Raw genomic sequence first — 11,711 nt, 5'->3', positions numbered from 1 at the left:
CGGGGCCCCAGGCCAGGAAAGAAGCGGGGGAAGGGTCGCGCACGTGGCTTGGGGGCGGGGCCGACGGCTCCGCACCCCCACCCTGGCCACGTGCAGATCTAAGTCCTCCCCTCCACCCCTGAGCGAACGGTGGCGCGCCCGGGGCCAAAGTGGAGGCATCCGGGGAGGGGGCGGGCTCCAGCCCGCCGCGCGAACCAGCGTGGGGTGGGCGCGCCGGTGAGGAGGCGGGGCGCGCGCCGCAGAGGGGGCGTCACGGGGCAGGGCGGGGCGCGCTCCAGAGGGGCGTGCCGGGGAGTGGGCGGGGTTCACTAGCCTGGCGCCCAGACCTGTTGGGGGTTGCCCTGGGAAGAGTTCCGGGCGCGAGGCAGGAGGGGGCGGGGGTCTCAGGCCTCGAGATCCAACGTGGAGGGAACGCGCGAGGAGTAGAGGACTCTGGCGCTGTCCGGAGCAGGAGGGGGTGCGCCGCGGGGCGGGCTCCTCCGGCCCGAGTTCCACCCCCGGTGCCCGCGCGCGCAGCAGCCGGGGTGGTGGAGGGCGCGCCGGAGGGGGGCGTGGCCTCGGCGCCCCGAGGGGGCGTCCTCCGGGCGGGGCTGGCCGCGGCCGCCCCCGCGGGCTCCGGTGCGTCAAGGGCGCGTCAGGCGGGGCGGGGCGGGCCGAGCGCGGGCGGCGGGCGGCGGCGGCGCGCGCCGGGCCTCCTCCTCCTCCTCCTCCCCCAGCACTCGAGCAGCCACCGCCGGCCGGAGGGACATCGCTCCCGCTGCCTCCGCTCCACCCGCTGCGCCCTCGCCGTGCGCACTCGCCCGGCATGTCGGCGGCTGTGGCCTGCGTGGATTACTTCGCTGCCGACGTCCTCATGGCCATCTCTTCGGGTGCCGTGGTGCACCGCGGGCGGCCCAGCCCCGAGGGCGCGGGCCCGTCTGCCGGCCTAGAAGTGCGGGCGGCGCGCCGTGAATCCGCCTCGCCCGGGACCCCGGGGCCACCTCCGCCGCCCTCCACCGTCCCCTCTGACCAGTGCACCGGTGGTGCCTCCGCCGCTGCGCCCCACCTGCTGGCGGCCAGCATCCTGGCCGACCTGCGCGGCGGGCCCGGAGCCGCCCCGGGGGGCGCCTCGCCCGCCTCCTCCTCCTCGGCCGCCTCGTCCCCGACCTCGGGCCGCGCCCCCGCCAATGCCGCCGCCAAGAGCCACCGCTGTCCCTTCCCGGGCTGCGCCAAAGCCTACTACAAGTCCTCGCACCTAAAATCGCACCTGCGAACGCACACAGGTGAGCCGCATTGCGATCTGGGGATGTGCGGGGGCGGCCTTCTGGACCCCCTCCCCCGCTGGGACCCCGAAACTGCGTGGTGCGTGGGGGGCGGGGAGGGGGGCGCGCCCGGGCCGCGGAGCCGGGCGGGCGGAGCCTCGGTGGGTGGGGCGCGCGGGGGGGCGTGGCGGCCATGCGGTCGGGCGGCTCGCGGAGGGGGCTCCGGCGGAACAGGGCGCCCGGCGCGATCGCGTGCTCGGTACACCGTCCCATGGGTCTGGCTTCTCAGTCCTTGTTCTTGTTTGTGTTCCGGTGTGGGCAGTCGGGATGGTGTTTGGAGTTTGCTGTTCTTGGGGTTTTTTACGGCTCTCCCCCTCCCCCAGCCTCAGTTTCCTTATCTGTGTAAAGGGTGGAGATCCGCGTCGCCGCCTCCCAGGAGGCCGCTCGGATTCTCTCCGGATGGCGGCTGAGCGCTTGGCGCGGGGCCAGGGTGTGGGGGGTTGCCCGGCACGTTTTCTTTCTGTTCTCTCTATTTTAACGAGGTGGAGGGTGCGGCTGGTAGTGCTCGTTGGGGCCTGAGCTTCGAGTTGGAGGGCCTGCGTAGAGGGGTCCTCAGCGTGTCTGCCCTCTCCGTACACCCTCGAAGAGGTGCGCAGCCTCGAAGTGGGGAGTGATCCAACCACTCAGTGGCCCCCGGGCAGTCTCGCTGGATGCCCACTGGTCTTGTTTTTGGTTGCCAGCCCCTCCCGCTGTGCCCCCGAGGATCACACCATCCGGTCTGGGGGTTGGAGTGGGTGGCGGGAAGGTGGATCTCAGTGGTCGGCCTGGGTCCTGAATTGGAGAATCTGTCCCGGGAAGCAGGGGTGGGGATTTGGAAACGAGCTATGGGACATCCTGATTCTGCCTCCTTTTAGTCGGGGACATAGCTGCTCCCCGTCTCATTTCTCATCTACAGAGGGCGCGGGGCCGTCTTTTTAGGGTCGTTGTGGGGTTTGCTTTGGACAACGCCATTCAAAAGGGAGCTCGATTTGGGGGCTTCTGTCTGGAAACCGGGAGAGTGCAGGGAAGCGGAGACAGCCCTGATGGCCAGCCCAGGCACCTTATAGAGCCTCTGACGCCAGGTAGAGTAGCCACAGTGTCATCCTGCGGTGTGAAAACCCACAATAGAGAGCAGAGGGAGGGCTAGGCAGTGGATTTCCAGAGTACCTGCTTTCCGCTCTTCCCAGTTGTCTCTCAGCCCTTGTCCTTGTCCCAGGGCCCTGGAGGCTCTGCCCTCCTTGAAGCCCAGGGGAGGACAGGACTGGGGCTGGAGCCACCACTTTCTGCTGAGAGATTCCTGGGTGTTCCAGGTCTGCAGTAGGGGTGTTTGAGGGCAGGGTCTGTGAAGGTGGCAAAGGAATTTTGGGGTTACAGAGGTGCTCCAGACTGCGATCTGAGGTGCAAGAGTACCTTGTCTCATTCTGGGTGAATCTGTCAGCAGTTTGAACAGCAGTTCGGTGAAGAAGGAACCTGCTGAGAGAGAGGAACCCCGACTTTCTCACTTTGCTTTTCTTGGTCCATCCTGCACTGAGCCCCTTTTGATCCTCACCGCACTGGTCTGGTTTGGTTTTCCCCAAACCCTATTCAAGTTCTTGGGTGGGGTGAAGGGGGAGACCAGGCCATCTCCAACCTTAGGACCCAGAGGAGTCTCCCTAAACATGTGAGAAGCAGGTGTCTGAGCTGGACCCAGCGTGTCCACATGGTCATCCCTGTGCAGCAGTGAGACCTGGCCGGGGAGGTGACGTCAGCGTAGCTGGGGGCTGGGTGCAGTTTTTCCCCTGCACGGGAGGGTAGGTCCTGGGTCCCCATGGGCGGGGGTGGTGGTGGGCAGCTGAGGAAATCTTGCCCAGAAGTCCCCATTGTAATAACTGCCTGAGGACGACTGAGGGCGGTCCTAGGACACTTAGTCCTTACCTAGGGTCCCTGGCCTTCAGGACCACTGTGCAGTTAGCAGAAAGGGTTTTGTGTTTTTTTTTACTGAAAGAGGCTTTTTGGTTTTTCTAGCCCCTGGAGGAAGGGAGGTGGCAAAGAGGCTGCATTTGTCCTGGGGGCATCCTAGGGTAGCTAGGGATACATCTGGTAGGAGCCATCGTTAGTCCCCTGGCTGTCTGCAGAGCCACCCCTGAGCCCCACAGGTTGGGAGAGAAAATCCAGCATTAGGGGAAGGACAGTCTGGCTTAGGTCCTTTGGACAGATGAACAGACTGAGGCCCACAGCTGGAGGCCAGGCAGTGTGAAGCCTTGTACACCATTACTGCTGCCCCATCTGGTCCCCCGGGGGTGAGAAGGCTGGAAGGGTCGGTAAGATGTTTTGTCACTGAGGCATTGGGGCACAGCCTGGCCGCTAAACCCCTGTGTTTGGCCCACAGCCCCTAGCCCTTCTGAGCGCCCCTGCGTGGGGCGGGGAAGGACTTTGGAAGCTGTGGGAGATGTTGACGCCGTTGCCATAGATACAGAGAGAAAGCCAGCAGTGGGGCGGGGGCGGGAGGAGAGGCTGGCTGTCGACTCCTTGCTCCTGAGTCCTGGAACCTCCTCCATTCCCAGAAGGCTCCTGGTCCCCCAGTGCCCAGCATAGTCATCTGTGTGTCTCTGGGGGTGTCCTACCCCCTCTCCAGAGACAGCACTCAGACCTGGGAGAGCTGTGATAACCTGGGACCTCCCCTCAGTGCTGAGACCTTTTGGAGTCAAATCTCTCTCTGGGTTGATGGTCCTGTGCCTGGCACTGCAGCATGCTGAGCAGTGTCCCTGGCCTCCTCCCACTCTAGGCCAGCAGCACCCCCAGTGTGACATCCACATTTGTCCCTAGACATCACTCAGTGTCCTGAGGGGGTTTTAGGGCCACCTGCCCCCAGTTACACCATTCCTTAAAAATCTTATTCACCAAGTTCGATCCCCTGTACCAAAAAAAAATCTTATTCATTTAAGTCTTAAGAGATAGTAATGCTCTTCTGTGTGTCAGGGGTGTGTGTGGCCCAGTGGTGACAGAGCCCAGCCCCTGTCTCCAGGACTCTTGAAATGGGCTCAGGGAGAAGGTGACAGTGGAGGAGGACAGTGTGCTTGGAGAAAGAGATTTCTCAGCCAGACCTTAGGCAGGGCAGGGAATGGTGTGTCCCAAGGAAGGAACAGCACTGCCGCCCTGGGGCAGGGATTTGGAGGTGGGGAGCCTCAGATCAGGCAAGGTGAAGGGCTGTGTTTAATCCCCAGGGCGAGGAATGGAGGCAGGCTCTGCTCTGCAGGGTAAAATCCGTTTATGGAGAAGGGATTAGGATGGGAGAGGGCTGGAGGGCCAGGAGCTGTCTGGGAGGAGAGAGGTGAGGCTGGTGACCCCACTTTTCTGATCTGATGGCCCAAGGGGTCAGCAGGGCAGTGGCTAGGACACTTTGCTGTAGAGGGTCCAAGAGGAGAGGCACATGGGGAAACTAAGCCCCGGAGGGGGAAGTACCCCATTACCTCAAGCCGAGCATTCTTGCCTCCACCCCAGCCAGAGCTGTGAGCTCAGTGAGGGTTAGGTGGGCAGTGCCGGGGCTGGCGGTGCCCAGGACCACCTCCGGCCCCTTCTTCTAAGGACAGCAGCTGAGACTGTCTGCAGGATCCCAGCTGTTGGGAGCGGGAGGGCCCCCCAACACTGCAGGGGGTGATAACTACCCCCCACCCAGGCTTCCTGATAAAGGGAGCCCAGATGGGCTGGGAGCTGGTGAATGATACCAGCCAGGGCTCAGGAGGGAGGACAGGCCAGGCCGACAGCTGGGTGGGAACCCTGGCCTGGAGGTGTGTCCCCCACATTCCCTTCACAAAAGTCCCTGAAAGTGCCAGTGTGGGTGAACGGGAAGCAGCCAGGGGTGCTTCACCACAGTGTGCAGGGTGAAGGGGCTCACTCGCTGCTGGTGCTCTTGCTGGACACCAGAGGGTGGTCCTCTAGGCCTGTGCCTCATCTCCCAGATGTGTAGTAAGATGCAGGGGTTCTGGCTGTACACTCAGCACCAATCCTCTACTCATTATGGGGGGGGTGTGCCACCTCCATGAAATGCAAATGGGACACAAGCTGATGCAGGGGTTGGGGGTCACCAGCAGAGTCAGGGGAGACCACTCTGAGGGTGATGCTTTGTGAAGGAGCGGACAGCAGCCCAGGCCAAGACGGAACTCTAGGCCCCAGGCCAGGGCTGGTGCTGCTGGGCTACTGCACTAGTCCAGGTACAGCTGGGGGGGGTCAGGGTGGAGCAGCAAGAGTGGCGCCAGGATGGATTCTGAAGGCGATGGCATTTGGGTGGCACATGGCTTGAGGGGAGATGAGGCATTTAGGGGACCCACCCCCCCTGGATGTGTCTGGCTACAGGTTTGGTGGGCACCGCAGACTAACTGTAAAGAGGAAGTGTCCCTCCCCCATGGTGCCCACCCCTCCCAGTGGGTGGACATTTGTGCAAGTTTAGGCACTGCCAGCCACAGCACCCTTCCTGCCCCACGCCCCCTAGACAGCCTCAGGAAGTCAGGCTGAGCTGCCAGACCCAGGGACCTTGCTCCCTGCCCTGGGGCCCATAAAGACCCAGCGAACCTGGCCTGGCGCAGGACCACCTCCAGGTCCCCCTCTGCTGGCGGCCCAGGACCTGGAGCAGTTTTTCAGGACGACTTGCCCTCCATTTTTCTGAGCCGGCTTGCCACCGAGGCTGCCCTGGCTGTCCCCAGCTCACCCGGGCCCGCCCCAGTCAGAGGGTCAAGTCCACCGCGGCTCCGCCCACATTACCCTTCCTGCGAGGTCGGTCCCCACTCGCCACATCCTCCTCCTGCGCCACCTCCTGCAGTCAGGTAGCTTGGAAAGGTAGAATGGCTGTGCTTGGCGGGGGAGGGGGGGGAGGTGGGAGGTGGGAGGGGGTTATCCCTGCGGCCTTAGCTGCGAGCCACCCCTATCTGCGACCCCAAAGTTAACTTAACCCCTCCCTACGAGTGGATCGTGGGAGACGGTGGCAGGACCCAAGCTAGGCATTTCGCGGACGAAAGGCCAACGTTGCGGGGGTGGGAAGCTACGCACCCCGTTACCGCCACCCACGTGTGCACGTGCGCACCCCAGCCGCGGCCGAGCTTGGGGCTGCGACTGGCAGGCGCCCAGCCTAGCTTGGCGACCCTCCCCCGAGCCCTGGCTTGAGCAGGACCACGTGAGCGGGGCGGCTAGGGCTCTAGGGCTGCGGATGTCGCCTCTGCAGCCGCCACCAACCTACGTGCAGCAGCTGTGTTCCCAGTGGCTATGCTCCCCTCCTGCCTCTACCCTGCTCGTGGCAAAGTGGAACTAAGGGGTGGAGGGCTGGGAGGGGGGGCAGCCCCCGCTGTGCTGAAAGAGGAAGTGAGCCAGTTGCTGGGGGAACCAGCCAGGGATATCCCCTCTCTCCTCTGCGCCCCACCTCTCCTGCGCCGTGCAAGATGGCGAGACTGCATGGCTGCCCCCACCACCACCCCACGCCGCGTCCCCCAGACTGAACCCCTTGGGGGCTGGATGAGAGTGGAGGTCCGTTCTGTGTCTTGTTGAGAACAGACCTTCGTAGCTGGGCATGGTGGTGGTGCATGTGTGTAATCCTAGCGCTTTGAGAGGCTGAGGCGGGAGGACTGAAAGTTCATATCCTGCCTGGTCACATAGTGATCGCTTATCTAAAATGAGAGATAGGAGAGAGAGAGAGAGAAAGAGAAAGAACATAACACAGTCCTGTGGGGTCCATTTCCTAGCAGGTGCCAAGCCTGCTTCCTGTATTGTTTAGGGGAGACCTGGGGTGTAGGACAGCTGATGGCCTTGGTGACAGTTGCTGTCTCTCCTCACTGCCATAGGCACCAGGTCTCCTCTGCCTGGGGTCTCAGCCTCATAGGGCCTGTATCTTAATGACGTCAGTGCGACCCGCAGGGACCCCCAACTACTGCCCTGAACGGAGTATCTGGTTTGTGTGTGTAGGCTTTTCTTTGGGCTCCTTCCTGGACCCCGTGGTGGCAGGTGCCCCAGCCCTGGCCACTTCTCCCCCAGGTCACCTTGAGGACTGCTCTGGCTTTTCTTGCCCCTTGTCACCTCCGAAGTCTTCTGGTCAGCCCCCCCCCGCCCCGTGGGTCCTGTTCTGGGGCCCACCCCTGACTCCTCTCACGTTCTGCTACCTGAATCCATCCCGGTATCTGTCCCCCATCGGTGGGCGGGTTCCCGGCCCAGCCTGGGTCACTTCAGCCCGCATGAGCTGACCGCCACCCTGTCCTCCCTGTGGGTCCCCTGAGGCTAGGCCTTGGGGCCACTGGGACCAGATCCTACTTTCTCTTTTCTCTGTCTACCCAGTGTCACCAGGGACATAGCGCGCGCGCATGAACTCCCTTGTCCGGGAGTCCCCGGCATGGGGAAGGCAAAATGCTCGGGAGTCTCAGCGTCCCGGGTCCCAGGTTCTGGAACAGAGTGGGGAGGGGAAAAGTAGGGAGAGATGGCAAACTGACCCGTGGCTCTGGGGGGTGTGGGATGAGCGAGGCGGGGGGGGGGGGACGGCAGTGGGAGGGGTTTGCGGAGGAAGTTGCGGGTTGGCTACCGCCCGAACCCTGGGCCACTGTTCTGTGGGGGCAGGGGGAGTCCCGCTGGCCTCGGTTGCCAGGCCCTGCCCCTTATCGGGCCCCACCCCTCCCGCAGCCAAACTTGTGCACTGTGACTCTTGAGTTACATCCATGGCCCTTTTTTAGTTTTTACTTAAGATAGTCTCCATAGGGCCGGGGATTTAGCTCAGTGGTTTCGCCGCCTGCTGCGAAAGCGCAAGGACTCGAGTTCAATCTCCGGTACCCCCCCCCCCCAAAAAGTCTCCATAATTTGCCCAGCCTGGAATCCAATTTGCGATCCTCCTGCTTCAGCTTCCCAGAGTACTGGGATTTTTCTTTTTTAAGACAGTGTCTCACTATGTAGTTTAGACTGAACTTGAAATCACTATGGAGCCCAGGCCTCAAACTCGTGGCGATCCTCCTGGTTCGACCTCCCCAGTGCTGGGATTAAAAGCATGTGCCTGGGCTGGGGGATTTAGCTCAGTGGTGCCGCCACCTGCCTCGAAAGTGCAAGGTCCCGAGTTCAATCCCTAGTACCCCCCCCCCCCAAAAAAACGTGTGCCACAGGGACTGGGGATGTAGCTTAGTGGCGCTGACCATGCCTGGCAAGCACAAGTTCCAAAGTCTGATCTCCAGTGGGTGGCGGGCATATGGCACGCTAAAACTAGGGGACCCTTTGGAATGTGATAGGGTCCCACTTGAATGAGGGGGGAGGGGAGGCGCGGGCTTGGGATCCATGAAGCCTCAGGCATCTCCAAGTTCTACCATGGCATACAGAACCGGTGCTGCCTGTTTCCGAAGTTTGAAGGATGGAAAGAGAAGATGTTCATTAGGGCTCGTTTTGGGGCTCCTGGAAGGTGGGTGGGAGTTGAGTTTGTTGCAATTTGCTCTTGTTATTATTCTTGGCAGTTTTGTGGGGCAAACCCAGGTAACCCACACATACTTTCTACCACTGAGCTGCACCCCAGCCCAGTTTTCAAATTCACACACCTTTTTAAAAAATTTATTTTTATTTTTATTTTTTGGTACCAGGGATCGAACTCGGCTCCTTGTGCTTGGGGGGCAGGCGGTGGAACCACTGAGCTAAATCCCCGGCCCACGCCTTTTTTTTTTAAAGCCTCTAAACCAAAGGGGCTGCCCTGGGCAGGGGTGCACACAGGAGGATCCAAGGTTGAATCCAGCTTGGGCAACTTCGTAACTTAGGGAGAACCTGCCTCACAATAAAAAAGAAAAGGCTGGGGGTGTAGCTCAGTGCTAAGGCCCAAGGTTTCATCCCCAGTATCGCACAAAAATGAAAATGTTAAAATGAAACAGCGGTCTGGATGAGCCACGGGGAGCCCATCGGGTCATATGGGCACTCCCTGGTCCTTCTCTCCTCTGACCTCCTGTCTGTCCTTGTCCAGGTGAACGGCCCTTTGCCTGTGACTGGCCGGGCTGCGACAAGAAGTTTGCGCGCTCTGACGAGCTGGCCCGCCACCACCGGACGCACACGGGCGAGAAGCGCTTCCCTTGCCCACTCTGCACCAAGCGCTTCACCCGAAGCGACCACCTGACCAAGCACGCTCGCCGCCACCCTGGCTTCCGCCCGGATCTGCTCCGGCGCCCGGGCGCACGCAGCACCTCACCCAGCGACTCCCTGCCCTGTAGCCAGGCTGGCAGCCCTGCGCCCAGCCCAGTGCCCAGCCCTGCACCTGCTGGCCTGTAGGGCCCTGGCTCCACCAGACCTCGGCAGGGCCACCAGCAACAGGACACACCTGCTCTCCGGGGCTCCTGGCCAGGACCAGCTTGGGTCCCAGCCCTCCACCCTGCTCAGACACAGGAGGGGCCCGATACTGGACCTGGGTCAGCCTGCCGAGGGGGCCTGGAGGGGGCCGGGGACCTGGTCTGTAAATAGCCATGATTGTTAACTCTTCCCATCTGTTCCCAGGGACCTTGGGTGGCAACCGGCCAGCCCTCCCCTCCCCCATTGCCACCACCCCTGTCTTCCCCCAAGGTGAGGTTCAGGGGTGGAGCGGGGCCCAGGGGAGCCCCCTGCCCAGTGCGGTTACTGGGCCACCAGGCTCCTCCCTCCAGGTTGGGAAGAAGTCTGCACAGAGCCATAGCTGACCAGGGGTTCCCATGGGCCACTCCTGTCCCCACCCCACCCCACCCCACTGAAAGCCATTGGAGATGTTCAGGGAAATTGGGGGGTGCCGCCTGGCCACCCCCCTGCTCGGGTACTCAATCTCAGGTATCCACAGATGGTGCCCCTGGGAGGGGGATGCTCTGCACCCCAGGCCTGCCCAGGAGATGGGGAGGGGAGGGAGGGGCTGGAGTGGGTTCCCCAAGGAACGCTGGGATTCCCTTTGGGGCGAGTGAGGTGGGCAGTGGGGAGGCAGGCGGTGTGTGAATGCTGGTTTATTTATTTTCCTGGCTCTGCTGGCACGGGGTGGGGGTGGGAGCTCCCCTTCCTTGGTCGTGCGTGCGTGCGTGCGTGCGTGAGCGAGCGTGTGTATGAGAGAGACTTAGAGGGAGATTGGGACAAGGGTCCCTGCTTCCCCGCTGGGGCAGGGTCTCTGATTTTGGCCTTTATGGCACTGTGACCGACAATCTTGTACAGGAATCTCGTGGCCATTAGGGTGGATGCACTGTCCTTCCTGTCCAGAAGCTGGGTAGTAGAGCCCGAGGGGCAGGCATGGCAGGGCTTTAAAGAGTCGCTTTCCTGCCCCTCAAATCCCTGTCCCTCAGGGGTGCCTGGAAGTGGCCCCTGGGCCCTCAGAGTGCCAGCAGGTGAGCAGGCTATTAGGCCTGCTGGGTAGCTCTTTTTTTTTTTTTTTTTTGGAGTGTTTTTTCAGGCACCAGGTCCCTTTCTTGTTCTGGTCCCTGTGGGTGGGCCATTGTCCTCAGGGGGTGAGTGTGGGGGAGGGTCCCTAGTCTGGACATGGGGGTGGGAGCTGAGTTGCTGCTGTGGCTTGGATTTCCTTTGAGGTCGGAGGGACAGAGGACCTCCCCCACCCTGGAGAGGAAGGGGACCCAGGTTCCCTGCCCAAGACCTCCTGGCTGTCTGCTGGAGGAGGTCTGGAGCACTTGATTGGCTTTCTCAGCCTTCCTGTCTCCTGACTGGGGGGCTTTAGGGTCTGGGGGTGTTCATCTGTGCCTGCCTGATCCATGCTGTGCCCAGGGGGGCTCCAGGGATGGGTCCTGGGGACCTGGTGGAGGGGGAAGGGCCTGCCCTTCTGGAGCTGGGCTCCGAGGGTTGCGCCCCCACGTCTCACTGTCAGGGCTGCCCAGCCTCCAGTGGTGGTGTTAGTGATGCCTTAGTCCGTGGGCGGCGAGTTCCCTGTATCTCGGATGTGTCCTGCTTGGGCCCAGCGTGTCCCTGTGCCTGCCCTCTGTAAGGGGTAGGACTGCTATTCCAGGTCCCAGGAAACACACAATAGCGGTGTCCTCGACCCCTGCTGTCCAGGGTTCACTGGGACCTGGTCCCATGTGTGGCCTCTGAAGGGTGGGCAGGAGGGACCCCAGGGGACATGGGCTTTCCGTGGGTGGCTCCCCTCCCTCGCCCTGCCTGGGCTTTTCCTTGTATTTAATTAATTAAACCCTTTTTTAAAGCCTGCTTTTGTCTCTGGTTTGTTCCCGTGGGTGGCTCCTAGTCTGGATTCTGGGCCCCAAAGGCATCCATCTGGGGAAACTGAGGCAGCAGGCTGCATTATCTTGGAGTGTTGTGGGGGTCTTGGCTGGGACAATACTGCCTCCCTCCCGCCCCTGCCTGGAAACCCAAGCAGCCCATGCTCTGTGCAGTGTCACCCACGCGTGCGCAGCTGCGCCCCCCACCCGCCCCGTTACCCAGCAACACCCCGCTGGAGCGTCTGCCGCCCCCCCTCCGCCTTCCGGCGCCAGCCGGGCCGGGGGTGGG

The 11,711-nt window shown here is 62.2% G+C and overlaps 1 protein-coding gene across 1 annotated transcript; it reads left to right on the top strand.

Moving 5' to 3' along the window:
* Positions 1–627: 627 nt before the first annotated feature.
* On the top strand, positions 628–11,411 carry Klf16 (KLF transcription factor 16). Its single transcript, XM_004865921.3, has 2 exons — positions 628–1,262; positions 9,220–11,411. The coding sequence occupies exons 1-2, from the start codon at positions 806–808 to the stop codon at positions 9,519–9,521; spliced, it is 759 nt and encodes a 252-aa protein (XP_004865978.1). The 5' UTR covers positions 628–805; the 3' UTR covers positions 9,522–11,411.
* Positions 11,412–11,711: the final 300 nt, after the last annotated feature.

The sequence above is a fragment of the Heterocephalus glaber genome, unplaced genomic scaffold, assembly GCF_053883595.1.
Source record: "Heterocephalus glaber isolate CG9 unplaced genomic scaffold, H.glaber_assembly_v1.0 deba00001760, whole genome shotgun sequence".
In the NCBI taxonomy this organism is placed as follows: Eukaryota; Metazoa; Chordata; class Mammalia; order Rodentia; family Bathyergidae; genus Heterocephalus; species Heterocephalus glaber.
Note: the sequence above shows the minus strand (reverse complement) of the source record. Positions and strands in the feature narration are given on the sequence as shown.

Excerpts from the sequence above, each read along its gene's own strand:
- Klf16 (XM_004865921.3), top strand. The coding sequence starts at position 806 with ATGTCGGCGGCTGTGGCCTGCGTGGATTACTTCGCTGCCGACGTCCTC. Across the intron at positions 1,263-9,219 it reads GCACCTGCGAACGCACACAG|GTGAACGGCCCTTTGCCTGT; the intron begins GTGAGCCGCATT and ends GTCCTTGTCCAG.